At 45.5% G+C, this 27,400-nt stretch overlaps 4 protein-coding genes, 1 non-coding gene and 1 pseudogene across 7 annotated transcripts in view; 4 read left to right on the plus strand and 2 right to left on the minus strand.

Moving 5' to 3' along the window:
- The window catches only part of LOC136381445 (IST1 homolog), an 18,096-nt gene extending 4,208 nt beyond the window's left edge, over positions 1 to 13,888 (plus strand). The window contains 6 exon segments of the mRNA XM_066350184.1: positions 1,647 to 1,758; positions 7,829 to 8,009; positions 9,270 to 9,357; positions 9,797 to 9,880; positions 12,218 to 12,328; positions 13,862 to 13,888. Of these exon segments, the coding sequence (XP_066206281.1) occupies positions 1,647 to 1,758; positions 7,829 to 8,009; positions 9,270 to 9,357; positions 9,797 to 9,880; positions 12,218 to 12,328; positions 13,862 to 13,888 (603 nt within the window).
- The window catches only part of LOC136380711 (IST1 homolog), a 450,214-nt gene that overhangs the window by 67,479 nt on the left and 355,335 nt on the right, over positions 1 to 27,400 (minus strand). The gene's annotated exons all lie outside the window — the stretch shown is intronic.
- Positions 14,093 to 14,584, plus strand: LOC136381260 (large ribosomal subunit protein uL23). Its single transcript, XM_066349775.1, has one exon. It carries the CDS (start codon positions 14,099 to 14,101, stop codon positions 14,567 to 14,569), a length of 471 nt encoding a protein of 156 aa, XP_066205872.1. The 5' UTR covers positions 14,093 to 14,098; the 3' UTR covers positions 14,570 to 14,584.
- On the plus strand, positions 15,269 to 16,415 carry LOC136381447 (small ribosomal subunit protein eS6-like; annotated as a pseudogene).
- TRNAT-UGU (transfer RNA threonine (anticodon UGU)) lies at positions 18,795 to 18,870 on the minus strand. Its single transcript has one exon. It is a non-coding gene; the product is annotated as a tRNA-Thr (tRNA).
- The window catches only part of AP1G1 (adaptor related protein complex 1 subunit gamma 1), a 93,228-nt gene continuing 91,561 nt past the window's right edge, over positions 25,734 to 27,400 (plus strand). For 2 of the 3 annotated variants that reach the window (XM_066348747.1, XM_066348748.1), the window contains exons 1-2: positions 25,734 to 26,072; positions 27,285 to 27,340. The gene's annotated coding sequence lies outside the window, so the exon portion shown is untranslated. The remainder of the gene's footprint in view (positions 26,073 to 27,284; positions 27,341 to 27,400) is intronic. The other variant, XM_066348746.1, reaches the window with a different exon arrangement.

Genomic DNA, 27,400 nt, shown 5'->3' on the forward strand with positions numbered 1-27,400 from the left:
GGTGGAGAAGCAAATGGGCACTTCTCCTGTGTGCCCTGGCCGGGAATCGAACCCGGGTCCTCCGCACGCTAGGCCGACGCTCTACCGCTGAGCCAACCGGCCAGGGCCCCAGCTTTTTTTTTTTCTTTTTTGATATTAAGGGATCAAACCAAAGAGAAGTACTTCTAACTTAGGAAACTGTATGTGTCATAACAATGGGAGGAGGTGGCATTTTTTTATACTGTCACATCTTCCTGCTTATATGCCTCAGCCTGTAAAGTTGTCATTTTAGGAAAGGAACTTCATCTTTGAATGCCAGTGACAGAAAATGACTAGCCTCAAAAGATTTTCTAGATGTCCAAGGGTAAAAATTTGCAATATAAAAAATTTATTGATTTATTTTAGAGAGAGGGAGGGAAAGAGAGACAGATACAAACATCAATCTGTTTCTGTATGTACCCTGACCAGGGATCAAACCCGCAACCTCTGTGTATCAGGATCATACTCTAAACAACCAAGCCATCCAGCTGGGGCAGTATGTGCAATTTTTAAGCTTGTGTGTTCTCTACTTCTCTGAACAATTCTATGTCCTCCTTTCCACATGTTTTGTTTTGTTTTGCATTCCTCTGAAGCTGGAAACGGGGAGAGACAGTCAGACAGACTCCCCCATGCGCTCCACCGGGATCCACCCGGCACGCCCACCAGGGGCGATGCCCTGCCCACCAGGGGGCGATGTCAGACAGACTCCCCCATGCGCTTCACCGTGATCCACCCGGCACGCCCACCAGGGGCGATGCTCTGCCCACCAGGGGGCGATGCTCTGCCCCTCCGGGGCTCTGCCGCGACCAGAGCCACTCTAGCGCCTGGGGCAGAGGCCAAGGAGCCATCCCCAGCGCCCGGGCCATCCCCGCTCCAATGGAGGCCCGGCTGCAGGAGGGGAAGAGAGACAGAGAGGAAGGGGGGGGGGTGGAGAAGCAAATGGGCGCCTCTCCTATGTGCCCTGGCCGGGAATCGAACCCGAGTCCCCTGCATGCCAGGCCAACGCTCTACCCAGGGCCCCTTTTCACATGTTTTAATGTTAAGTGGTCTCACTCTGGCCAGATAGCTCAATTGGTTAGAGCATCATCCAGAAGCACAGAGGTTGCTGGTTTGATCCCTGGTCAGGGCACATACAGTAACGTATGTTCCTGTTTCTCCCTTTCTGTTTTTAAAATCAATAAAATAAACATTAAAAAAATATTAATGTTATATGATCTCTTCCAATGGGGATTTCCCTTTCAAATTCATTAATATTTTAGTTAGAAGGAGGTCTTTTAAGTTCTTCATATGTGACTAATATGTCCCTTGGGGTGGGGAATCTTCCTCTGTTATCTGGTTCCTCAGACACTTGCCAAAGACTTTCATGTTTGTCAGAAACTTCCTGCGGAACTCTCAAAAGTTTCAGTAAAAACACTGACTATTAAAATAAACTGGAGAAAACCTAACCCCTGTTAGAATTGCAAGAGTCATATCTGGGGTATTGGTCCACAGCGAGCAAGCGCATCCAGGCCCTTACCGAGCAGTTAGGAATTCATTATGTGGGGCTTGTTGAATGAAAAAAGTGGATGTTGATAAACAGGATCCCCCTCACACTGATAACTCTCTCATTCTCTGGGAAACTTGCTCAGAGTTGCTGTGCCTTGTGGGAAAATCATGTTCAGCTGGTCTTTGAAGCTGATTGACTGAGTGTCAACTTGCAACTGGTTGTCAACTGCCTAAAAGTCCTGGAAAGAAAGAAAAGTGAGTAATACTCCAGGCTGCCCAGCCAGCTGCTTCTCAGATCACTGTGCAGCCTCTCTACCCCTCAGCTACCTACCCCTGCTCACTGATATATCTCCTAAGGCCTTACTTACCAACTTTGGAATTTATTTACTTATTTATCTATTTTTATTTTTTTCAAACTATTAAAGTTTATTTAGAAAGTCACAGAGGTAGAAGAAGTGAGCTGTAGAAGAAATGGGCTCAGGAAACAAGTTATAGAGTCACAAGAAGGGCTCTTGGAGCTTAGGAAAAGAAGAGAGGCATGGTAAAGGCGCCTGGGGAAGGTGGTGGGGAATAGGGCAGGTGTGCTCCCCAGAGAGCACCACCTCCAACTTTGGAATTTAAAATAACATTTCTTTTTTAAAAAATTGTGTGTGTGTGTGAGTGTATTTTTTTTTTTTTTAATTTTTTTTTTTACAGAGACAGAGAGGGATAGATAGGGACAGACAGGAACAGAGAGAGATGAGAAGCATCAATCGTCAGTTTTTCGTTGGGACACCTTAGTTGTTCATTGATTGCTTTCTCATATGTGCCTTGACCATGGGCCTTCAGCAGACCGAGTAACCCCTTGCTCGAGCCAGCGACCTTGGGTCCAAGCTGGTGAGCTTTGCTCAAACCAGATGAGTCCGCACTCAAGCTGGCAACCTCGGGGTCTCGAACCTGGGTCCTCTGCATCCCAGTCCGATGCTCTATCCACTGCGCCACTGCTTGGTCAGGCAAAAAAAATGTATATATTTACTTATCTTTGAGAGAGAGAGAAAAAGAGAGAAACATTGATTTATTTTTCCACATATTTATGCATTCACTGGTTTATACTTGTATGTGCCCTGACTGGGGATTGAACCCGCAACCTTGGTGTATTGGGACTATGCTCTAATCAAATAAGCTACATGGTGGTGGTAACGGGGGGGGGGGCGGGGGGAGCGAAGGAGGGAGAGGGGGAGGGGAGGGAGAGGGGTACACAGAAAACTAGATAGAAGGTGACGGAGGACAATCTCTCTTTGGGTGATGGGTATGCAACAGAATTGAATGACAAGATAACCTGGACATGTTTTCTTTGAATATATGTACCCTGATTTATTGATGTCACCCCATTAAAATAAAAATTTATTTATTAAAAAAACTACAAAAAAACCCACAAATAAGCTACACGGCTAGGGCTAAAATAACATTTCTGACTGGTGGAAATGTTGATATGATTATAATAGTGATCAAATCATTTAAATATTTCCAAAGATGGTTCTGTGTCTTAACTGTATCAATATGGATATGTTGGTTTTGCAAGATGTTACCACTGGGGAAAACACAGTAAAGTGTACCCTGGACCTCTTCATATATTTTTTTAGATTTTATTTATTCATTTTTATTGGAGAGAAAGAGAAAGAGAGGAAAGAGATAGAGAGAACAGGGGGAGGAGCAGGAAGCATCAACTCCCATATGTGCCTTGACCAGGGAAGCCCGGGATTTCGAACCGGCAACCTCAGCATTCCAGGTTGACACTTTATCCACAGCACCACCACAGGTCAGGCCTTCATATTATTTCTTATATACTTCATATCACTGTCAATGAACTCAAAATAAAAAGTTTAATTTTTAAAAAATGTTTCCAAATAAGTAAATAAATAAAAATAAAAAATGTTTCCTGGCCTTGGCTGGATAGCTCAGTGAATGAAGTGTCAACCCAATGTGCCAGAGGTTTGATATCTCTCTCTCTTTCTCTCTCTATTAATGAGAAAAAATGTTTTAAGGTTTCCAAAGGTTTAAAATGTAAAACAATGTCCCGATTACTGGACTTCTCTCCACCAAGAGAAAGAACTTTTATCTAGTCTGACTTTTTCAAATATTCAGTAGCTATAAAGTTTAAGGTAGCTCCCACGCAGATTTTTCTGGAAAGGCTTCCTTATCCTTTCCAAACACCCCCTGCTGCCCCAAATGCTATTTCTTCTATCCTGCGACAGCTCAAGTGGCATTTCACTCATGCATAGATATAATATATGTTGTCTTCTTTCTTTAAGTCCATCTTATTTTCTGTTGCCTTTTGCTCTCTCCTCATTCCTGTGGGTCACATGAATGATCAACCCCCCAATAAACTGAAAAATTAATGATCCCTGATTATGAGGAGGGTTCAGGTGAAATAAATATTGCATGTAAATGTAGTTTTCTGAGTGCTCCATAAAACTATAATCTGTTGGTAGAGAGGCAGTGGTTACTTAAACTTCCAAATTGATTTTTGGGCATTGCTTAGCCGAATCTTGGCATCAGCCCAGCATGTGGAAGTCCCAGGTTCAATTCCCAGCCAGGACTCACAGGAGAGGCACCTGTCTGCTTCTCCACCCCTCCCCTCTCCTTTCTCTCTATCTCTCTTCCCCTCTCACAGTCAAGGCTCCATGGGAGCAAAGTTGGCCAGGGCACTGAGGATGGCTCCAGGGCCTCCGCCTCAGGCACTAGAATGGCTCTGGTTGCAACGGAGCAACAGCCCAGATGGATAGAGCATCGTCCACCAGTGGGCATGCCAGGTGGATCCCGATTGGGTGCATGCTGGTGTCTATCTGTCTGCCTCCCCAGCTTCTCACTTCAGAAAATACAAAAAAAAAAAAAATTGGCCTGACCAGGCGGTGGCACAGTGGATAGAGCATTGGACTGGGATGCAGAGGACCCAGGTTCGAGACCCTGAGGTTGCCAGCTTGAGTGCGGACTCATCTGGTTTGAGCAAAGCTCACCAGCTTGGACCCAAGGTCGCTGGCTCGAGCAAGGGGTTACTCGGTCTGCTGAAGGCCCATGGTCAAGGCACATATGAGAAAGCAATCAATGAACAACTAAGGTGTCACAACGAAAAACTGATAATTGATGCTTCTCATCTCTCTCCGTTCCTGTCTGTCTATCCCTCTGACTCTCTCTGTCCCTGTAAAAAAAAAAAAAAAAAAAAAAAATTGGCCCCCAAATTAAGGTGTGTCTTATACATGTGGGAATGTGGTACATATTATTATTCAGATTAACTTTCATACTCTTTTTACAAATGAAGAAATTTAAAAATGAAATGCCTGAGGCCCTGGCTGGTTTGCTCAGCGGTAGAGCGTCGGCCTGGCGTGCGGGGGGACCCGGGTTCGATTCCCGGCCAGGGCACATAGGAGAAGTGCCCATTTGCTTCTCCACCCCCCCCCCTTCCTCTCTGTCTGTCTCTTCCCCTCCCGCAGCCAAGGCTCCATTGGAGCAAAGATGGCCCAGGCACTGGGGATGGCTCCTTGGCCTCTGCCCCAGGCGCTAGAGTGGCTCTGGTTACCCCAGAGGGGCAGAGCATCGCCCCCTGGTGGGCAGAGCGTAGCCCCTGGTGGGCGTGCCGGGTGGATCCCGTTCAGGCGCATGCGGGAGTCTGTCTGACTGTCTCTCCCTGTTTACAGCTTCAGAAAAATTTAAAAAAGAAAAAGAAAAAAAATGAAATGCCTGATTAATTTGAAATAAATAAAGCAAATTAGCCCTGTCTTACCTTTTTTTTTTTTTTTTTTTTTTTTAGTGAGAGTAGGGGAGATACAGAGACAGACTCCCGCACGTCTGCATGTGCCCTGACCAGGATCCACCCAGCAAACCCCATCTAGGGCTGACGCTCTGCCCACCTGGGGTCATGTTCACAACTGAGCTATTTTTAACACCTGAGGCAAAGGCTCCACAGAGTCATCCTCAGTGCCTGGGTCTGATGCACTTGAATCAATTGAGTCATGGCCGTGGGAGGGGAAGAGAGAGAGTGAGAGAAAAGGAAGGAGAGGGGTGTGGAAATACATGGTTACGTCTCCTGTGTGACTTGACCGGGAATTGAACCCAGGACTTTTATACTCTGGGTTGATGATTTACCACTGAGCCAGTGAGCCAGGGCCTAAATTGATTTCTTTCTTTTTTAGTGAGAGAGAGACAGACAGACAGACAGACAGATAGGGACAGACAGGCTGGAAGGGAGAGAGATGAGAAACATCAATTCTTCATTGCAGCATCTTAGTTTTTCATTGACTGCCTTCTCACATGTACCTTGACTGGAGGACTATAGCAGAGCCAGTGATCCCTTGCTCAAGCAAGCAACCTTGGACTCAAGCCAGCAACCTTGGGCTTCAAGCCAGCAACCTTGGGCTTAAGCCAGCGACCATTGGGTCGTGTCTATGATCCCACGCTCAAGCTGGCAACCTCGGGGGTTTTTTGGTTTTTTTTTTTACAGGGACAGAGAGAGAGAGAGTCAGAGAGAGGGATAGATAGGGACAGACAGACAGGAACAGAGAGAGATGAGAAGCATCAATCATCAGTTTTTCGTTGTGACACCTTAGTTGTTCATTGATTGCTTTCTCATATGTGCCTTGACTGCGGGCCTTCAGCAGACTGAGTAACCCCTTGCTCGAGCCAGGGGCCTTGGGTCCAAGCTGGTGAGCTTTTTGCTCAAGCTGGCAACCTCAGGGTCTCGAACCTGGGTCCTCCACATCCCAGTCCAACGCTCTATTCACTGCGCCATCGCCTGGTCAGGCAACCTCAGGGTTTTGAACCTGGGTCCTCAGCATCCCAGCCCAACACTCTATCCACTGCACCACCACCTAGTCAGGTTAAAGTGATTCTTTTTAAAAGAAGTAATAATCTTGACCTTCCAGGGTTTTGTTTGTAACACAAACTATAACTTGGACACACAATAAATGTTTGTTTGTTGATCTTAGTATTGGAGTACAGCAGTTTAGCATTTATCAAACAAATCCAGTTCTACTGTGGACACTTTTTTTTTGTGACAGAGAAAGAGAAAGGGATAGATAGAGACAAATGGACAGGAAGGGAGAGAGATGAGAAGCATCAATTCTTTGTTGTGGCACTTTTAGTTGTTCATTGACTGCCTTCTCACATGTGCCTTGACTGGGAGGCTACAGCAGAGCAAGTGATGCCTTGCTCGAGCCAGCAACCTTGGGCTCAAGCCAGGAACCATGGGGTCATATCTATGACCCCACACTCAAGCCAGTGACCCCGACTCAAGCTGGTGAGCCTGGGCTCAAGCTGGATGAGCTCATACTCAAGCCAGCGACCTCAGGGTTTCAAACCTGGGTCCTCTGTGTCCCAGTTCGACTCTATCCACTGTGCCACTACCTGGTCAGGCTACTGTGGACACTTTGAGAACAACTGACCTAGTGTGGAACACTGAGAACTTTATCTATGCATCCAGTGGTATATCTTTAAAAAAATTTTTTTAACATTGATTTCTGTGAGATAGGAAGGGAGAGAGAGAGTGACAGGAACATCAAGCGTTTCTTCTGTCTTCTGTGTTCCCTGACTGGGGATCAAACTGACGACTTCTGCACTGTGGGACGATGCTCTAACCCAGTGGTCGGCAAACTCATTAGTCAACAGAGCCAAATATCAACAGTACAACGATAGAAATTTCTTTTGAGAGACAAATTTTTTAAACTTAAATTATAATATATAGGTAGGTACATTGTTATTAACTTAATTAGAGTATTCCTAAGCTGGCCTTTGCTAAACACTCAAGGGGCCAAAGAGCAGCATGTGGCTCGTGAGCCACGGTTTTCCGACCAAGGCTCTAACCAACCAAGCTATCCAGCCAGGGCTCTAATGGTATATCTTTTTATTATTTATTATTTATTTTTTTTTAGTGAGAGACAGGAAGGGAGAGAAATGAGAAACATCAACTCGTAGTTCTGGGACCTTAGTTGTTCATTGATTGCTTTCTCATATATGCCTTGATGGGGGGGGGGGGCTCCAGTTGAGCCAGTGACCCCTTGCCCAAGCCAGTGAACTTGGGATCATGTCTGTGATTTCACACTCAAGCTGATGACCTTGCACTCAAACCAGCGACCTTGGGGTTTTAAACCTGGGTCCTCAGTGTCCCAGGCCTAAGCTCTATCCACTGCACCACGACCTGGTCAGGCTCTAGTGGTATATCTTAAGTGGATATTTTTGTTTGGTTATTTGGTTTTATAAAAACATTGTTTCACACTACTGTGCAACCTGCCTTTTTATTCAACAAATTCGTCTGTGCACATTAATTTTTCTATACATGTGCTTTGTGCTGCAGCTGAGCAGACTTTGAAAGCAAGGAAGGAGATTGCTGACTATCTGGCGGCTGGGAAAGATGAACGCGCTCGAATCCGCGTGGAGCACATTATCCAAGAAGACTACCTCGTGGAGGTCATGGAGATCCTGGAGCTGTATTGTGGCCTACTGCTGGCCCGGTTTAGTTTGATCCAGACCACAAAGTGAGACATATTGAGTCTGCATTGTTCTCAGGCTCCAAGGAATGACAGGACATCCTTGCCCCTGAATGAGGGAGGGAGTAGGCTCTACTTGTTGGGACTGTGTCAAAGAAATTTCTCTCTGCTTGAAGGGAATATATCAGTTCAAAGATCCATTTTTTAAAAACCAAATAAATGTCTTTTGCCCCACTGAGCTGTAAAAATATAGTATAAACTTATAGTAGAAAAGTTGGAAAATACAGAAAAAAAACCCATAAGCACCAAATCTGTAGATAAGAATTTTGGTATATTTCCTTTTGGTTTATGTGTGTGTGTGTGTGTGTATTTATGTGTGTATAAACACTCATATTTGTGTATATAGTTTTGTTTGTTTTTTGTATTTTTCTGAAGTTGGAAACAGGGAGGCAGTCAGACAGACTCCCGCATGCGCCCCACCGGGATCCACCCGGCACGCCCACCAGGGGGCGATGCTCTGCCCATCCGGGGCATTGCTCTGTTGTGACCAGAGCCACTCTAGCGCCTGAGGCAGAGGCCACAGAGCTATCCTCAGTGCCCGGGCCAACTTGGCTCCAATGGATCCTCGGCTGTGGGAGGGGAAGAGAGAGACAGAGAGGAAGGAGAGGGGGAGGGGTGGAGAAGCAGATGGGTGCTTCTCCTGTGTGCCCTGGCTAGGAATCGAATCCGGGACTCCTGCACACCAGGCTGATGCTCTACCACTGATTATATAGTTTTGTATGCATATATGTACATAGAAGTTTATATTCTAATTTCAGTTAAAGATTTTTTTTTGTATTTTTTCTGAAATGAGAAGTGGAGAGGCAGAGAGACAGACTACTGTATGTGCCCAACTGGGATCCACCCAGCATGCCCATTAGGGGGCGATGCTCTGCCCATCTGGGCAGTGCCCCATTGTAACTGAAGCCATTCTAGCACCTGAGGCAGAGGCCATGGAGCCATCCTCAGTGCCTGGGCCAACTTTGCTCCAATGGAGCCTTGGCTGCTGGAGGGGAAGAGAAAGATAGAGAGGAAGGAGAGAGGGAAGGGTGGAGAAGCAGATCGGCGCTTCTCCTGTGTGCCCTGGCCGGGAATCGAACCTGGGACTTCCACACACCAGATCAATGCTCTACTGCTGAGCTAGCCGGCCAGGGCCTAAGTTAAAGATTTTTAACATTATATTTTGAACATCGTCCATGAGCTAACTTTGAAGTAGGGAAAAAAGGGAAACAGAAAGCCCTGAGTTTCATAATTTTGTGCTTTCTTTAGGGAACTGGATTCTGGCCTGGCTGAATCTGTGTCTACACTAATCTGGGCAGCTCCTCGGCTCCAGGCAGAGGTTCCTGAATTGAAAATAGTAAGTTTGATGAGTTTTAACTGCCTCACTATTGTGAGGGTATCACTAATGTTACTTGTTTAGGCTTGTAGGATTACTTGAGAAATCCTTTCTTTCCTTAAAGGAAAACCCCCCACAAGTATTTTTTTCTGTTAGTCTTTAAATGAAAAATAAATACTATTTTTAACAATAATGGTAAGGGGAAAAAAACCTTGCCTAAAAAAAAACAAACTCGAAACTGAGTTTCTTTTGTGGGGGGAAGTTTCACATTTATCAGACACTTATAAACGAACCAAAATGCTTATTTTGTTGTTATTGCTGTTTGATGCTAAAAGAACATAATTCCAATGAGTGAACATGAAAGTGATTTTGCCCTTTTGGTGGTTCTTTATCTATAGCAAATCTACCATAAATTGGTGAATTTTGCCTTTATTTCTGTCTTGGTGATGGTTTACTGCAGGTGTCTAGTCAGCTGTGTGCAAAGTACAGCCAAGAATATGGTCAACTGTGTCGAACCAATGAGATTGGAACTGTCAGCTCTCAGGTACTATCATTTCCAGAGACACATATTTTTCTTTTTCTTTTTTTTTTTTATTATTAAGTGAGAGGCAGGGAGGCAGAAACAGACTCTCGCAAGCACCTAGGTGGATCCACCTGGCAAGCCCCCTTACGGGGCAATGTTCTGCCCATATGGGCCACTGCTCCATTGCTAGGCAACTGAGCCATTTCAGCACCTGAAGTGAGGCCATGGAGCCATCCTCAGCACCCAAGGCCAACTTTGCTCGAACCATTGGAGCCATGGCTGTGGGAGAAGAAGAGAGAGAGAGATGGGGGGGAGGAGAGAAAAAGCAGATGGTCACTTCACTTGTGTGACATGACCGGGAATCGAACCTGGGATTTCCATATACTAGGCCAATGCTTGACTGCCAAGCCAACTGCCCAAGGCCTGACTCAAAATTTTCTAAACCAAGAGGTCTGCAAAAAGCTGAGCAAACTCAGAACATATCCTTCTGTGCAGAGTGAAAGATGTGTAGAAGTAATTTTTGCATTGGAGGCAGAGGAAGTTGGATCAAGATCTTGAGTTAGGGCCTGACCAGGTGGTGGCGCAGTGGATAGAGCATCGGACTGGGATGCGGAAGGACCCAGGTTCGAGACCCCGAGGTTGCCAGCTTGAGCGAGTGCTCATCTGGTTTGAGCAAAAAGCTCACCAGCTTGGACCCAAGGTCGCTGGCTCCAGCAAGGGGTTACTCGGTCTGCTGAAGTCCTGCGTTCAAGGCACATATGAGAAAGCAATCAATGAACAACTAAGAAGTCTCAATGCGCAACGAAAAACTAATGATTGATGCTTCTCATCTCTCTCCATTCCTGTCTGTCTGTCCCTGTCTATCTCTGCCTCTGTAAAAAAAAAAAAAAAAAAAAAAGATCTTGAGTTAGGGAACTCAGATGTTTTTTTTTGTTTTTTTTTTAAAGGCAGTTTGATTTTTTTTAATTTTTAAAAGTTGCTTTTTTTAAATTTTATTTATTCATTTTCAGAGAGGAGAGAGAGAGGGAGAGAGAGAAACAGAGAGAGAGAAGGGGGGAGGAGCTGGAAGCATCAACTCCCATATGTGCCTTGACCAGGCAAGCCCAGGGTTTTAAACCGGCGACCTCAGCATTTCCAGGTCGACACTTTATCCACTGCGCCACCACACGTCAGGCTGAACTCAGATATTTTAAAGGGGCTCAAATATATGGTGACAGATGGAAACTAGACCTTTGGTCGTCAGCATGCAATAGTGTATACTGATATCAAACTATAATCTGAAACTTACATAGTGTTATTAACCAATGTTACCTCAGTTAAGAAAAAAAAAATTAGAGCCTGACCAGGTGGTGGCACAGTGGATAGAGCATTGGACTGGGATGCGGAGGACCCAGGTTTGAGACCCCGAGGTCGCCAGCTTGAGCACGGGTTCATCTGGTTTGAGCAAAAGCTCACCAGCTTGGACCCAAGGTTGCTGGCTTGAGCAAGGGGTTACTCGGTCTGCTGTAGCCTCCTGGTCAAGTCACATATGAGAAAGCAATCAATGAACAACTAAAGTGCCACAACAAGAAACTGATGATTGATGCTTCTCATCTCTCTCTGTTCCTGTCTGTCTATCCCTATCTATCCCTCTCTCTGACTCTCACTCTGTCTCTGTCTCTGTAAAAAAACAAAACAAAACAAAACAAAATAATTAGAGTCAAGAAAACTGAGCTGATTCTTTATAAGAAAGCATATATTTTACTAAATGTAACTCGCCTAGCAGTACAAAAGATGTTGATGTAACTTCGAAGTTTCAACTTTTGAACATCTTATATCATTCAGGATTGACATTCAGCCAGGCACAGAAATCTGCCTGAAGTAGTTGTTCAGGCCAGTGAATGTTCTCATCATTCAGGTGTCCATTCTGATTAGTTAGTGCCTTGCTGTACTGGTTGTTGAGTATATTGAATATCACCTCTGACATAATTCAAATATTTATTATAAAATCAGAATTCTTGATTAAAATTTTTTATGTTTATTTTCTTCCTCTTATTCTACTTGGTTTTAAGTTCCTTCACCCCAGGAAAGGGTTGTCTTATGATATAAGAAAGTCCCCTCTTTATTGTTGCTAATTTATATATCTTTTAAAAATCATACATATTATATGGGAGTTGATGCTTCCTGCTCCTCCCCCTTCTATTTCTCTCCTCTCTGAAATGAATAAAGTCTTAAAAAAAATTTTTTTAAATCATACATGTTAAATAACAGTGACTAGAAAGATGAAGAAAATAATGCAGAGGTGAAAGACCACTTAAACTCGTTTCTTATTTTGTGTGTGTGTGTATGACCAACTCTGTTATGTTCTTTATTTTTCAGCTAATGTGTAAATTAAATGTGAACACCCTACCCCAAGTTCTAGTGCAACAGTACCTGATAGAAATTGCTAGGAGCTATAATGTGCCATATAAATCCAAGACAAGAAGTATGGTAAGTACTTTCAAGAAGGGAGAATTGCCTGACCAGGCAGTGACGCAGTGGATAGAGCATCAACCTGGAATGCTGAGGACCCATGTTCAAAACCCTGAGGTTGCTGGCTTGAGTGTGGACTCACCAGCTTGAGCATGGGGGTCTCTGGCTTGAGCATGGTGTCATAGACATGACCCCATTGTCTCTGGATTGAAGCACAAAGTCACTGTCTTGAGCCCAAATCACTGGCTTGAAGCCCAAGGTTGCTGGCTTGAAGTACAAGTTTGCTAGCTTAAGCCCAAAGTCACTGGCTTGAGCAAGGGGTCACTGGCTCAGCTGGAGTTTCCCAGTCAAGGCACTTGAAAATGCAATCAATGAACAACTAAGGTGCCACAATGATGAGTTGATGCTTCTCATCTCTCTCCCTTCTTGTCTGTTCCTCTCTGTCTCTCTCACACTAAAAAAAAAAAAAGGTAGAGTTGATTTATAGCTGAGATTTTTTAAAAAATTTTTTTATTTTTTTTTTTGTATTTTTCTGAAGCTGGAAACGGGGAGAGACAGTCAAACAGACTCCTGCATGTGCCCGACCGGGATCCACCCGGCACGCCCACCAGGGGCGATGCTCTGCCCCTCCGGGGCATCGCTTTGCCGAGACCAGAGCCACTCTAGCGCCTGGGGCAGAGGCCAAGGAGCCATCCCCAGCGCCCGGGCCATCCCTGCTCCAATGGAGGCTCCTGGTCCCAGTTGCACAACTGTGCATATTTATTATCCTTGTGATCCCCAGCTGCACTGTATAGTAGTGCATGGACGGGGTATAAGGTGACTGGATTTCATAAGCATTCTGCTCCCCTACCATTGCCCTTGTTTAATTCCATGCTGCCTGTGGTGGTGGGAGTGGTGGGTGTGCACCCTTTTGTAATTTGCAAGGTGGAACCCCATGGGGAAGGAAGCCTTGGAGGGTCTTTCAGCATTTCAGTTTTTCTGAGCCTCCGTCTTATTTGTAAAACTAAGTTATAGGGCCCTGGCCGGTTGGCTCAGTAGTAGAGCTTCGGCCTGGCATGCAGGAGTCCCGGGTTTGATTCCCAGCCAGGGCACACAGGAGAAGCGCCCATCTGCTTCTCCACCCCTCCCCCTCTCCTTCCTCTCTGTCTCTCTCTTCCCCTCCCGCAGCAAGGCTCCATTGGAGCAAAGATGGCCCGGGCGCTGGGGATGGCTCCTTGGCCTCTGCCCCAGGCGCTAGAGTGGCTCTGGTTGCGGCAGAGCGATGCCCCGGAGGGGCAGAGCATCGCCCCCTGGTGGGCGTGCCGGGTGGATCCTGGTCGGGCGCATGCGGGAGTCTGTCTGACTGTCTCTCCCTGTTTCCAGCTTCAGAAAAAACAAACAAACAAAAAACTGTCTGTCCCTATCTATCTCTGCCTCTGTAAAAAAAAAAAGATTCTTATTTCTTTCATAATCATTACTTTTTCCAGGGAGTTGGAATGGTGTGTATTTAAATCTCATCCCTGTACTTACTAGCTGTAAATAAGACTTTTGGTGAATGGTACCTCCTGTCAGGTGTGCGTGAAAGAGCTAAGGAACTAGAGGAATGTGTCCTATTAAAAATGAGTATCTTAAGGAATGTGCAAACACTAAGAGTGAATAAGGGAAGTGTTTTCAGAAATCAGTGGAATCCTGTGTGCCTGGGTTCAAATTTAGACTCTGCCACTTACTAGGTGTAAGCTTCCTGTTCTCACCCATAAAATGGGGGAAATAATGAGGATTAAAGAAATAATGTATGTGCTCTTCACGAAGATGGCGCCGAAAGCGAAGAAGGAAGCCCCAGCCCCTCCCAAAGCTGAAGCCAAAGCAAAAGCTTTGAAGGCAAAGAAAGCAGTACTGAAAGGAGTCCAAAGCCACAAAAAAAAGAAGATCCGCACGTCACCCACCTTCCGACGGCCGAAGACACTGCGGCTCCGAAGGCAGCCTAAATACCCTCGGAAGAGTGCCCCCAGGAGAAACAAGCTTGACCACTATGCCATCATCAAGTTCCCCCTGACGACTGAATCAGCCATGAAGAAGATAGAAGACAACAATACACTTGTGTTCATTGTGGATGTCAAGGCCAACAAACACCAGATCAAACAGGCTGTGAAGAAGCTCTATGACATTGACGTGGCCAAGGTCAACACCCTGATCAGGCCTGATGGAGAGAAGAAGGCATATGTTCGACTGGCTCCTGACTACGATGCTTTGGATGTTGCCAACAAAATTGGGATCATCTAAGCTGAGTCCAGCTGGCTAATTCTAAATATAAAGATTTTACACTAAAAAAAAAAAAAAAAAAAAAAAAAAAAGAAATAATGTATGTAAAGCTATTTAGCATGTAGTGGATGCTCAATAAATATTATTTCCTTTCTGGTTTCTATTACTTGCTAAGTTCAGGTGGACTAAATATATGTGTGTTCTAAGAGACTGGATAAAGGAGAGGCTGAGAAAGCAAGACGGCCAAATTAATTATAGTTTGTTTCTTGTGTAACTGGTATTCCCCCCTCCTCCACCTTCTTCTCCTTCTTGTCCTTCTTCTTCCTCTTCCTCTTTCTCTCCTTCCTCTTCTCCTTCTTCTCCTCCTTTTCTTCCTCCTTCTCTCCTTCTCCTCCTCTTCCTCACCTCCTCCTCCTCCTCCTTCTTTTTGAGAGGGGGGGGGAAGGAGAGAGAGAGAGAGAGAGAGAGAGAGAGAGAGAAAAGCATCAACTTGTTGTTCCACTTAGTTGTGTACTCACTGATTATTTATCATATGTACCCTGATGGGGGTTCAAATTGGTGATCCTGCCCCAGGATGATGCTCCATCCACTGTGCCACCAGCCAGGATGGTTTTTCTTTTATTTAAAGAGACATTTTTAAAGAGTAGTTTTAGGTTCATAGAAAAACACCAGATTGCTCTTTTTTTGTGTGGCCACTTGGAGGCAGTTGGCTGCTCCAGGATGAAGCTGAACATCTCTCTCCTACCTACTGGCTGCCAAAAACTCATCGAAGTGGACGATGAATGCAAACTTTATACCTTTTATGAAACATGTATGGCCACAGAAGTTGCTGCTGATGTTCTGGGAGAAGAATGGATGGTTTATACGGTTAAAATCAGTGGTGGAAATGACAAACAAGGTTCCCCCAGAAAGCAGGGTGATTTGACCCATGACTATGTCCACCTGCTGCTAAGAGGCATTCCTGTTATAGACCAAGGAGGGCTGTAGAGAGAAACTGCACATCTGTCTGGGATTGCACTGTGGATGCCAATCTCAGTGTTCTCAACTGGATTATTTTAAATAAGAGGGCTAAAGATACTCCTGGTCTCATTGATATTATTATATATACCTTGTTGCCTGAGGCACAAAAAAGCTAGCAGAATCCACAAACTTTTCAATCTCTCTGAAGATGAGTCTGCCAGTATGTTATGAGAAAGCTCCTAAACAGAGAAGGCAAGAAACCTAGGACTCCAGCCTGTTTGGCTCAGCGGTAGAGCATTGGCCCACTGTATGGATGTCCCAGGTTCAATTCCCAGTCAGGGCACATAGTAGAAGCGAACATCTGCTTCTCCACCCTTCCCCTCTTGCTTCTCTCTATCTCTTTCTCTCTCTTCTCCTCTCCTTCTGCAGCCAGGGATTGATTGGAGCAAGTTGGCCCTGAGCACTGAGGATGGCTCCATGACCTTCACCTCAGGCGCTAAAAACATGGCTTTGGTTGCAAGGGAGCAAGGGCTGCAGATGGACAGAGCATTGCCCCCTAGTGGGCTTGCGGGGTGGATCCTGGTCCCGGCTCATGGGAGAGTCGGTCTGCCTCCCCTCCTCTCACTACAAAAAAAAATAAAAAAGAAATCTAGGACCAAAGCACCCAAGGTTTAGTGTCTTGTTACTCCACGTGTCCTGCAACACAAATGTTAACGTATTGCTCTGAAGAAACAATGTACTAAAAAAACTAAGGAAGAAGCTGCAGAATATGCTAAACGTTTGGCTAAGAGAATGAAGGAGGCCAAAGAAAAATGCTGGGAACAGATTGCCAAGAGACAGACGTAGGCTGTCCTCTCTGAGAGCTTTTACTGCTAAGTCTGAGTCCAGTCAGAATGAGATTTTCTAAGAGGAACAAATAAATAAGAACAAACATCATATCTAAAAAGAAAATAAAAATGCCAAATTAATTTTTTAATTATTTTTTATTTATTTATTTATTTTAGAGGGACAGAGAGAGAGTCAGATAGAGAGATAGAGAGGGACAGACAGACAGGAACGGAGAGAGATGAGAAGCATCAATCATCAGTTTTTTGTTGCGAAACCATAGTTGTTCATTGATTGCTTTCTCATATGTGCCTTGACTGCGGCCCTTCAGCAGACTGAGTAACCCCCCGCTCGAGCCCGTGACCTTGGGTCCAAGCTGGTGAGCTTTTTTGCTCAAGCCAGATGAGCCCATGCTCAAGCTGGTTATCCTGGGGTCTTGAACCTGGGTCCTTCCGCATCCCAGTTCGACACTCTATCCACTGCGCCACCGCCTGCTCAGGCCCAAATTAATTTTTAAATGCAGTTATTGGTTGTGCACAATCTTTATTTCAGAATTCTATTTTATGTGTCCAGGAGAGTTTATATTGCCCTTTTGCATGTGAAAAAGTGGTACCTGTATACCAATTTCTCTCTTAAAAAAAAAAAAATCAATTCTGTCTTGAATGCTTCATTCTGGGATTTTCTTCCCCTTATATATATAAAAAAAAGTTTATTCAAAGAATATGGAGTTCGAAGTATCTTTGAAATCCAAGGGCAGGGACTGACCCACACAGCAAGCTGGCTGCCTTTCTTCTAGAGTAAACGCCTCACCCTGGCACCTGGTGGCATCCTAACCCATCCGCTGGCATGTGTGAGGGACTTGGTGGAGAAGCAGTTTGGTGTTCCCTTAACTGTGTGCCAGGAATTGGCTGCCCCAGTGACTAAGATGTCCCAACCCTTTCTGGACTTCCAGGGCTAATTTTAAAGAAGCTTGTAGGACTGACGGATCTTAAAGAAACAAGAATGGGGTTCTGCACGTAAAGGAGAGCATAACCAATTTACTGTGGATTCTTCTAGGTAAACAATAGTGTCCATACTAAAGAAATAAAAGTACAACAAGTCAGAAGCCCCGCTCTGTTTCTGGGTGATGCATTTTCTGCAGCGGTCTCAGTTTCATCTTCCCTAAATGGGAGCATGGCACTATTCTTTCCAGTTGGGGTTTGACTTGGTTGCAGTCTCCTATCTGGTGAGATGTTGCACTCTAAAAGTACCAACATAATACAGACTCATTTGCAAACCAAGTATAATTATTCTACAAAAAGGAAAATACAACATAAATATGACATAAAACATCTCAGGGATGCCTTCTTAAAAATATCTCTATAGCAAAAAAACAAAACAAAACCCTTGGCTGAGCCTGGTAGCCTCTGGGCTTTGGTCTTTAGTTTGAAGGACTGTGTATTTAGATTTCCTAATGTCCTTGGTAGGAGGTCAAAGAGTGTATGGAATTTTCATTTTTACTTCACTTCTGGCTTTTGTCATAACTTCAGGATTAATTCCTAAACCCTTTCCTTAGGCCAGGATAAACTGCGATTAAGCACCATGCTTAAAAGAATTGTAAAAAACTTTTTTTGTGTGTGTGTGAGAGCATTACATTAACAACAGAGGGACTAATTTCTCTCTGGCCTTCAGGCTCATTTGGAGATTCGGTTGACTCAAACCATAACAAAACAGGCCAGTAGAACTGCCTCTTTGACTCACGTCCCTGTATTTCCTACAGGGTTGTGTCCCCTGTTCACTCTCCTTTCTTGGCTGAGGTTTCTGGCACATGGAGAGTAGGAAGAGTTCCCTGTGAAAGACATTGGCCACATTTCTTCAGAGAGGGCTTTTTTCCTCATCTGCTGTAGAGGTCATATGGCTTCAGCTGGTGATACTGAGCCACTTAAGAACCCCACTGAAGAGAGAGGGTCCTCTTCCACCCCCAGCACCACAGAGTCCAACTGCATGTCATGTCTTCCAAAAACCTCTCTCTCTCACTGCTCTGACTCCTAGCAATCTCTCACCTTTCTGCTTCTTTTTTTTTGGAACTAGGATTTATCTACTGAGTAATAATATCATTGATTTTTTTGTATCTGAGGAGTTGTTTTTCTTTAATCTAGTTTTCTTCAATGAGATTATTATTATTATTATTATTATTTTTGTATTTTTCTGAAGCTGGAAACGGAGAGAGACAGTCAGACAGACTCCCGCATGCGCCCGACCGGGATCCACCCAGCACGCCCACCAGGGCGACGCCCTCTGGGGCATCGCTCTGTTGCGACCAGAGCCAGCCACTCCAGTTCCCGGGGCAGAGGCCAAGGAGCCATTCCCAGCGCCCGGGCCATCTTTGCTCCAATGGAGCCTCGGCTGCGGGAGGGGAAGAGAGAGACAGAGAGGAAGGAGAGGGGGAGGGGTGGAGAAGCAGATGGGCGCCTCTCCTGTGTGCCCTGGCCGGGAATCGAACCCGGGACTTCTGCACACAAGGCCGACGCTCTACCACTGAGCCAACCGGCCAGGGCCGAGATTATTATTATTTTGCCTGACCAGGCGGTGGTGCAGTGGATAGAGCGTCGGACTGGGATGTGGAGGACCCAGGTTTGAGACCACGAGGTCGCCAGCTTGAGCGCAGGCTCAACTGGCTTGAGCAAAGCTCACCAGCTTGGACTCAAAAGGTTGCTGGCTCAAGCAAGGGGTTACTCGGTCTGCTGAAGGCCCGCGGTCAAGGCACATATGAGAAAGCAATCAATGAACAACTAAGGTGTTGCAACGATTATTATTATTTTGAGGGTAGGGAAAATGTCTTTGAAATGTCTATTACAGATTCTGCACACCCAGAACAGTGTGGTATAGTGGAAAGGTGGCACGTTCGTTGAATGATTGGTGTATGGAACAAAAGATAAATTCAGAGTTGAAAAGTCTAGATTGGAGTCTGGTCTCTGCTATATGTAGGTATGACAAATCATTTCATTTCTCTGAGCTTCTGTTTCCTCATGTCTAAAGTAGGGATGATAATATTTATTCTGAAGAGAGCTAATCCTAAAGAGAGCCCTTACTATGTGCCAACTGCTGTTTAAGTAGTTTAAGTCTATCAACTCATTTAATTATAACACCAGCCTTAAGATGCCAATGCTACTATTAGGTCCATTTTACAGATGGGTACACTGAGGTTCAGAAATGCTCAGAGATTTTAAGTAACTCGCTGCAGGTCACACAATAAAGAGAGGAAGAGCAGAGTGTTAAACCCAGAAAATCTAGCACCAGAAACCAACACTTTTAATTACTGTGCTATAATGCCTATATAGTTTACTTTACAAGCTCATGGTAAGTGAGAAGCAAATGAATCAATGTATATGAAAATGCTTTTGTAAATTGTAAAACACAATGCGCTAACTATTGTTACTTGTTGTGGGCAATCAATAAATGCTTTAGTTGAATTGTGCGGTGGCACAAAAATTTTTATGTTCTCATGGCATCATCTCTTGATGATTTTCAGAGTGCTTTCACACATTTGATCCCTCTGCATAATGAGCCACTTTGACTCCATTTTGGAATAGGGCTAGTCATAAATAAGTTTTGGCTAGCTGAGGAAATAGGCCTAGAGATGGTAAGCACCTTGCTCAGGACACAAAGTGAGTTAAACCCAGCCAGGGCAGGCATTCAAGTGGTCTGCCTCCTGGCCATAAACTAAAGTTTTGTTTTTGTTGTTTGTGGTTGTTATTTGTTAAATTGAAACATGAAGTTATCAATAATAAAGAAAATCATTAAAATAATTATTTTCTTCCTCCCAGCCATTATCTCTTTCTAGAAATTTGTTTAATCCTTTCAGGCTGTTGCTGGCTATTTATTTATTTATTTTTATTTATTTTTGTTTCTTTAGGCTGTCGCTGTTTTTGTTTTTGTTTTTGTTTTGGTATTTTTCTGAAGCTGGAAATGGGGAGGCAGTCAGACAGACTCCCGCATGCACCCGACCAGGATCCACCCGGCATGCCCACCAGGGGGCGATGCTCTGCCCATCCGGGGCGTTGCTCTGTTGCGACCGAGCCACTCTAGCACCTGAGGCAGAGGCCACAGAGCCATCCTCAGCGCCCAGGCAATCTTTGCTCCAATGGAGCCCTGGCTGCAGGAGGGGAAGAGAGAGACAGAGAGGAAGGAGAGGGGGAGGGGTGGAGAAGCAGATGGGTGCTACTCCTGTGTGCCCTGGCCGGGAATCGAACCTGGGACTTCCGCATGCCAGGCCGACGCTCTACCACTGAGCCAACCGGCCAGGGCCTAGGCTGTCACTGTTTAAAAACCAAAAATCTCCTTTAGCATTTGGATCCATAAAACTGCATTATCTCATAAGGAGATGTTTTCAAAACATAAAAGTCTCTTTTTTTCAAATAAAAATACAGTATTCTTCTTGCAGCAATAAAGTAAAAATCCTATAAATTCCACTATCCAAGATAAACATTTTTACATTTTAGTTTTATTCTTCAACATTTTCCCTATGTATATACAGTATATACTTTTTTACAAGCCATTTTACGATACCATTTTCTAAAATGTTTTAAAAAATTCTGTTAGACCACGATAAAATTAGAGCTATAGCTTCATATTTATTGGCTGCATAGTATTCCATTTCATTGATGTGCTGTAATTTATTTATCTGAAATTAGGGATTATGTTTGAGTAGATGGGGAGTATTCTCAAACTTCAGTTGCTAGTCAAAGAAACCAAAGATCCTAGGATAATGATGACTATGCTATATGTTGAGTCTATTGCTTTTAGTTTCAGTTGCATTGAAGGAAGGGTTTGATAATTATAAAGATAAATATAAATTTAAAAATACATGAAGAGGGTTTATATTTTATAATGTCTGCCATTTGGCATGGTAGAAAAACGCCTCTTTCTTTTTTTCTTTAGCATGTGCTCTGGAGAGGGATAGAGACAGACAGACAGGAAGGGAGAGAGATGAGAAGCATCAACTCAAAGTTGCAGCACCTTAGTTGTTCATTGATTGCTTTCTCATATGTGCCTTGACCAAGGGGCTCCAGCTGAGCCAGTGACCCCTTGCTCAAGCCAACAACCTTGGGTTCAAGCCAGCAACCGTGGACTGAAGCCAACGATGTTGGGCTCATGTCCATGATCCCACGCTCATGCTCAAGCTCAAGCTGGTGAGCCTGTTGTCAAACCAGTGACCTTGGAGTCTTGAACCTGAGTCCTCAGCCTCCCAGGCCGACACTCTATCCACTGTGCCACTGCCTGGTCAGCCTTCTCCCTCTTATAAGATGGCTCAATAAGATGGCTTAACTTTTCTTCTGTTGTTCTTAATGACAGACATCTAAATTCAAACTCTGAATAAATTTTTGTGACATTGAAAATGGAATACTTTAGCTAACAGCTTTGCAACCTGCAAATTCCTTACTTTTATGGGATCCCCAAACTATAGTACTTTGGCACATGTTCATGCATAGCTATACCTCAGAGGAATTCATGTCAACACATAATTATGGTCTTCTAGTTTTAATGACTACAGTCAGCACTCAGTATCTGTGGGGGACTGGTTCCAGGACCCCATGGATACTAAAATCCAAGGATGCTAACTTCCCTTATATAAAAAAGCATTGAAATTGCCTATAACCTATGCACATCCTTTCATGTGCTTTAAATCATCTCTAGATTACTTGTAATGCCTAATACAATGTAAAGACTATATAACTAGTTGTCATACTGTATAGTTTAGGGACTGATGGCAAAAAGTGTTTGTACATATTCAGTACAGACTCAACCAACTTAGGCCTGAGTACATAGTACATATCAACAACATAACATTTTAACACTTTTTTTTTATTTTTTATTTTTCTGAAGCTGGAAATGGGGAGAGACAGTCAGACAGACTCCCGCATGCGCCCGATCGGGATCCACCCGGCACGCCCACCAGGGGGCGACGCTCTTCCCACCAGGGGGCGATGCTCTGCCCCTCCAGGGCGTCGCTCTGTTGCGACCAGAGCCACTCTAGCGCCTGGGGCAGTGGCCAAGGAGCCATCCCCAGCGCCCGGGCCATCTTTGCTCCAATGGAGCCTCGGCTGCGGAAGGGGAAGAGAGAGACAGAGAGGAAGGAGAGGAGGAGGGGTGGAGAAGCAGATGGGCGCTTCTCCTGTGTGCCCTGGCTGGGAATCGAACCTGGGACCTCTGCACGCCAGGCCGACGCTCTACCACTGAGCCAAACGGCCAAGGCTTTAAAACTTTTTTTTAAACATATATATTTTTATGCAGGAGTCCCGGGTTCGATTTCCGGCCAGGGCACACAGGAGAAGCGCCCATCTGCTTCTCTACCCTTCCCCCTCTCCTTCCTCTCTGTCTCTCTCTTCCCCTCCCTCCCGCAGCCAAGGCTCCATTGGAGCAAAGTTGGCCCGGGCACTGAGGATGGCTCCATGGCCTCTGCCTCAGGTGCTAGAATGGCTCTGGTTGCAGCAGAGCAATGCCCCAGATGGGCAGAGCATCGCCCCCTGGTGGGCATGCCAGGTGGATCCCGGTCAGGCACATGTGGGAGTCTGACTGCCTCCCCGTTTTCAGCTTTGGATACATACAAAAAAAAAAAAAAATATATATATATATATATTTTATTTATTCATTTTAGAGAGAGGAAAGAGAAAGAGAGAGAAGAGGGGAGAAGCAGGAAGCATCAACTTCTATATGTGCCTTGACCAGGCAAGCCCAGGGTTTCAAATCAGTGACCTCAGCATTCCAGGTTGACTCTTTTTATTTTATTTTTTATTTTTCTGAAGTGAGAAGCAGGGAGGCGGAGAGACAGATTCCCACATGCACCCTACCAGGATCTACCCAGCAAGCCCATCTGGGGCATTGCTCTGTTGTAACCTGAGCCATTCTAGTGCCTGAGGTGGAGGCCACAGAGCCATCCTCAGCACCCGGGCCAACTTTGCTCCAATGGAGCCTTGGCTGTAGGAGGGGAAGGGAGAGACAGAGAGGAAGGAGAGGGGGAGGGGTGGAGAAGCAGATGGGCGCTTCTCCTGTGTGCCCGGCCGGAATCGAACCCGGGACTCCTGCATGCCAGGCCGATGCTCTACCACTGAGCCAACCAGCCAGGGCCCAATTGTTAGTTTTTTGTTGCGACACCTTAGTTGTTCATTGATTGCTTTCTCATATGTGCCTTGACTGTGGGGCTACAGCAGATCGAGCGACTCCTTGCTTTAGCCAGAGACCTTGGGTCCAAGCTGGTGAGCTTTGCTCAAACCAGATGAGCCCGCACTCAAGCTGGCGACCTCGGGGTCTCAAATCTGGGTCCTCCACATCCCAGTCCAATGCTCTATCCACTGTGCCACCTCCTGGTCAGGCCAAAAAAATTAAAAAAAAAAATTAAATTAATTTATTTTGGAGAGAAAGGATGGAAGGGTGAGAGGAAGAAAGGGAGAGGAAAAGAGGGAGAGAGAGGGAGAGAGAGAAAGAGAGAGAGAGAGATGGATCTGTTTCTGTATGTGCCCTGACTGGGGATCTACCCAGCAATCTTTGCATATCAGGACGATGCTCCAACGAACTGAGCCATCCAGCCAGGGCTCGACATAACATTTTTATTCCCAACTACTTTTCAGTCGTGGTTGTTTGAGTCCTCCTAGGCGGGATGGGAGGAGGCTCCTGGTCCCAGTTGCACAAGTGTGCATATTTATTATCCTTGTGATCCCCGGCTGCACTGTATAGTAGTGCATAGACGGGGTATAAGGTGACTGGATTTCATAAGCATTCTGCTCCCCTACCATTGCCCTTGTTTAATTCCGCGCTGCCTGTGGTGGTGGGAGTGGTGGGTGTGCACCCTTTTGTAATTTGCAAGGTGGAACCCCATGGGGAAGGAAGCCTTGGAGGGTCTTTCAGCATTTCAGTTTTTCTGAGCCTCCGTCTTATTTGTAAAACTAAGTTATAGGGCCCTGGCCAGTTGGCTCAGTGGTAGAGCGTCGGCCTGGCGTGCAGAAGTCCCGGGTTCAATTCCCGGCCAGGGCACACAGGAGAAGCGCCCATCTGCTTCTCCATCTCTCCCCCTCTGGCAGCGAGGCTCCGTTGGAGCAAAGATGGCCCGGGCGCTGGGGATGGCTCCTTGGCCTCTGCCCCAGGCGCTAGAGTGGCTCTGGTCGTGGCAGAGCGAAGCCCCGGAGGGGCAGAGCATCGCCCCCTGGTGGGCAGAGCATCGCCCCCTGGTGGGCAGAGCGTCGCCCCCTGGTGGGTGTGCCGGGTGGATCCCGGTCGGGCGTATGCGGGAGTCTGTCTGACTGTCTCTCCCGGTTTCCAGCTTCAGAAAAAAACAAAGCAAAACAAACAAAAAAACTAAGTTAAGTTATATATGCTTATCTAGTCTGATTCAGATTTTTGGGAGGTCAAATTAGATTATGTATATGAAAATGCTTTTATAAACAGTGTGTGATATAGATACTTAATAATAAAAGATAATTACTATTATTATGCTCTTGACCTCGTTTTATTCCAGCCACTTGGCATGCCCTGGTAAGTTCAAGACAAAATTGTACACATGGGCCCTCTCAGTTCAATTTTTGTAAAATCTTTTGACATCTCTGCCTGAGAATGGCTAAGGAAAAAGGTGCAACCTCTGTTCTATTGACAGGTCCTAACCTCAAGATATGTGGTTGGTTCAGTTCTGTTTGGCATCTAACTGGGTTTTGTGCTTTATTTACTTTGGGGGGTATTTAATTACCAATACATCTGAAGGATTTTAGTTTAGGTGGGTCACCTTTCCTTTTAATGGGCCACCTTTCATTTTAATGGGCCAAGATATCATGGTCCTCTTTACGTTCACATGGAAAATACTCGGTATCAGGTGTTAGTAATTATTTATCAAGCCAGGAACTGCCTGGTTAGACTGTCTTTGGTTCAGGACATTAATTAATGGAGTCAGTCAGAAATGCCCATTCTGAGAGGATTTTAACTTTCACAAGTCCAAATCCTCTATTTTTATATACGAGGAAACTGCGTTCCTAAGAGTTTAAATTACTTGTCCAGTGCAGGTAGTTTTGTGATGATAGTGGTCTTGCAAAAATACCATAAAACCACAGCATCCAAGACCACTTGGAGCACGTTCCTGACTTTAACCTGAGAAAGCCAAGGTCTCAAATGTGACAGGAAAGAGTGTGGGATTCTCGCGGGTTAGGACCGGCTTAGCCCTGTTCAATGTTCTCGCTCCTGACCTGTTTCGCCTCTTTCACTTCCTCGGTTACCTTCATAGCCCCGCCCTCTTCAGGTGGTCGGGTCGCTTCCTGGTAGCCCAGCCCTCCCCTCAAGCGGAACCAATGTCTGTCGGCTCCAGGGTCAGCCGGATCCTTCTCGCTCAGACTCTTCGCAGCGGTGACTCGGCAGCAGCGTTTCGCGTCATCAGTGACAGCCCCGACCCTTGCTACGCTTTGCGTCGCTCTGCCAGGAGCAGTCACCTCCTCCTTGGCAAATAGTCCTCGGCAGGGTCCGAGTGTTCTTGGATAATAGGAGAGGGGAGGCACGTGAAGTTCCAGTCAGAGGACGCAGATTCGACAAGGAGGGGAAGACAAGGACCGAAGTTTTTGCCATAGCGTGTGAACTTAGTTAAAAACTACCTTCCTCCTAAGGATCCCTCCGCCTGCAGTAGTGGTGGTGTGGCCGAGGGAGCCGCCATTTTGGATGTTCGGTTCCTGCTGCCACTGCTGCCGCCGCCCCCGGAGCTGCTGGTTTCATTCGAGGTTTCGGGCCGGTGAGTGTCACTCTCAGCGCTAAGAGCATACTGCTGCTTTTGCCCCACGCCTGCCGGGAGCGCTTGAACAGAAGCTTCCCAGGGGTCCGGTCCCCGACTGTGGGAGGTGAAAAGAGAGGACTGAGGCTGGGCCAGGAGGGGCCCGGAGCCCCAGGGGCTGCTCCGACTTCTTGCTGGCGGTCCCTGAGGCCTCGGACCCGGAGGCTCCGCGCACGCGACCGCGTTCCGTGCTGTGGCGTTGCCCGGCCGGTGCCGGCCTCCTTGGACCCATTGACTTTCTCAGACTGCGATCCTTCTTTGAGGGCTCATTGAGGGAGCCACGTATCAACATTCTTGCATCTTGTACCCCGGGTCAGGTCTTTTGTAGAACTCTTCGGCATTTCCAAATGGCTAAGTCAATCGCTGTCTGCACCTGCAATGCCGTCCTCTCAGAAGCGGACATCGGCTTCGCTTCCTTCTTATCTTCCGACCAACTTCTTTCCCAATTTTCAGGGTTTTTTTTTTTTTTTTTTTTTTTAAACTCACCTTCGGGTACACTGCTTACCCTTCTCTCAAACTTCTGACGCTGCGGACGTCAGCTTCTAATAATTCTCCCGATCTTCCAGACTGAAAGTGTCGGGACGGTTGGTTACGTTTCCCTGTTAGGGTTTGGTGTAGAAGATCCGTTGAAACACTCGGTCAAGAGTGTAGTTGAGCCGTAAATGTTTATAAAGGTGACTAAGTGGCTTTGGGGCGTCGGTAGGGAGTAGGCTGTCAAGTGTTTTCTTATTTGTGGGTTCCCTTCCTGTGCTGAATACTTAGTTTTTTGGAACTTATTGACACTTAAACGTATTTTTCTTGGTGTTACATATCCTTGGGGATGGAAATCTGCCCTGGAGGAAGAATCTTAATCTGATGTGGGTGGAAAAGCAAGTAACCTTTTTTTTGGCTGCTGTAGGGATTAGTTAACTGAAGAGGGGTGAATGAAGATTTCTTAGTGATCTTAACTTTCAGGTGTTTTGTACAGTAGTGATCTTTGCTGACTGATTCTAAAAAAATACTTGTATTGACTTTATGTATTGGATTTTTCTGGGGATAGTTGGATTTTAAATATTCATTTTCTCCGTTTCTGGTAATATTTGTCAGACTATATACATCTTAACTTTTGGTTTAAAAATACACTTCAGGTACTCATAATCTCACTTTTATTTTACTCTTAACGTATGTTTGCAGTATAGCATGCTTGAATAAAGAGCATTTCACTGATGACTTCGTACATTTCAAGTTAGGTAAGTTTGACTAAATCACCTCTATTTCATCTTAGTTTGGGTTTTGCATTTGAAAAAGAG

Source organism: Saccopteryx leptura, chromosome 9, assembly GCF_036850995.1.
Source record: "Saccopteryx leptura isolate mSacLep1 chromosome 9, mSacLep1_pri_phased_curated, whole genome shotgun sequence".
Lineage (NCBI taxonomy): Eukaryota > Metazoa > Chordata > Mammalia > Chiroptera > Emballonuridae > Saccopteryx > Saccopteryx leptura.

Coding starts and splice junctions, on each gene's coding strand:
- LOC136381260 (XM_066349775.1), top strand. CDS start 14,099: ATGGCGCCGAAAGCGAAGAAGGAAGCCCCAGCCCCTCCCAAAGCTGAA.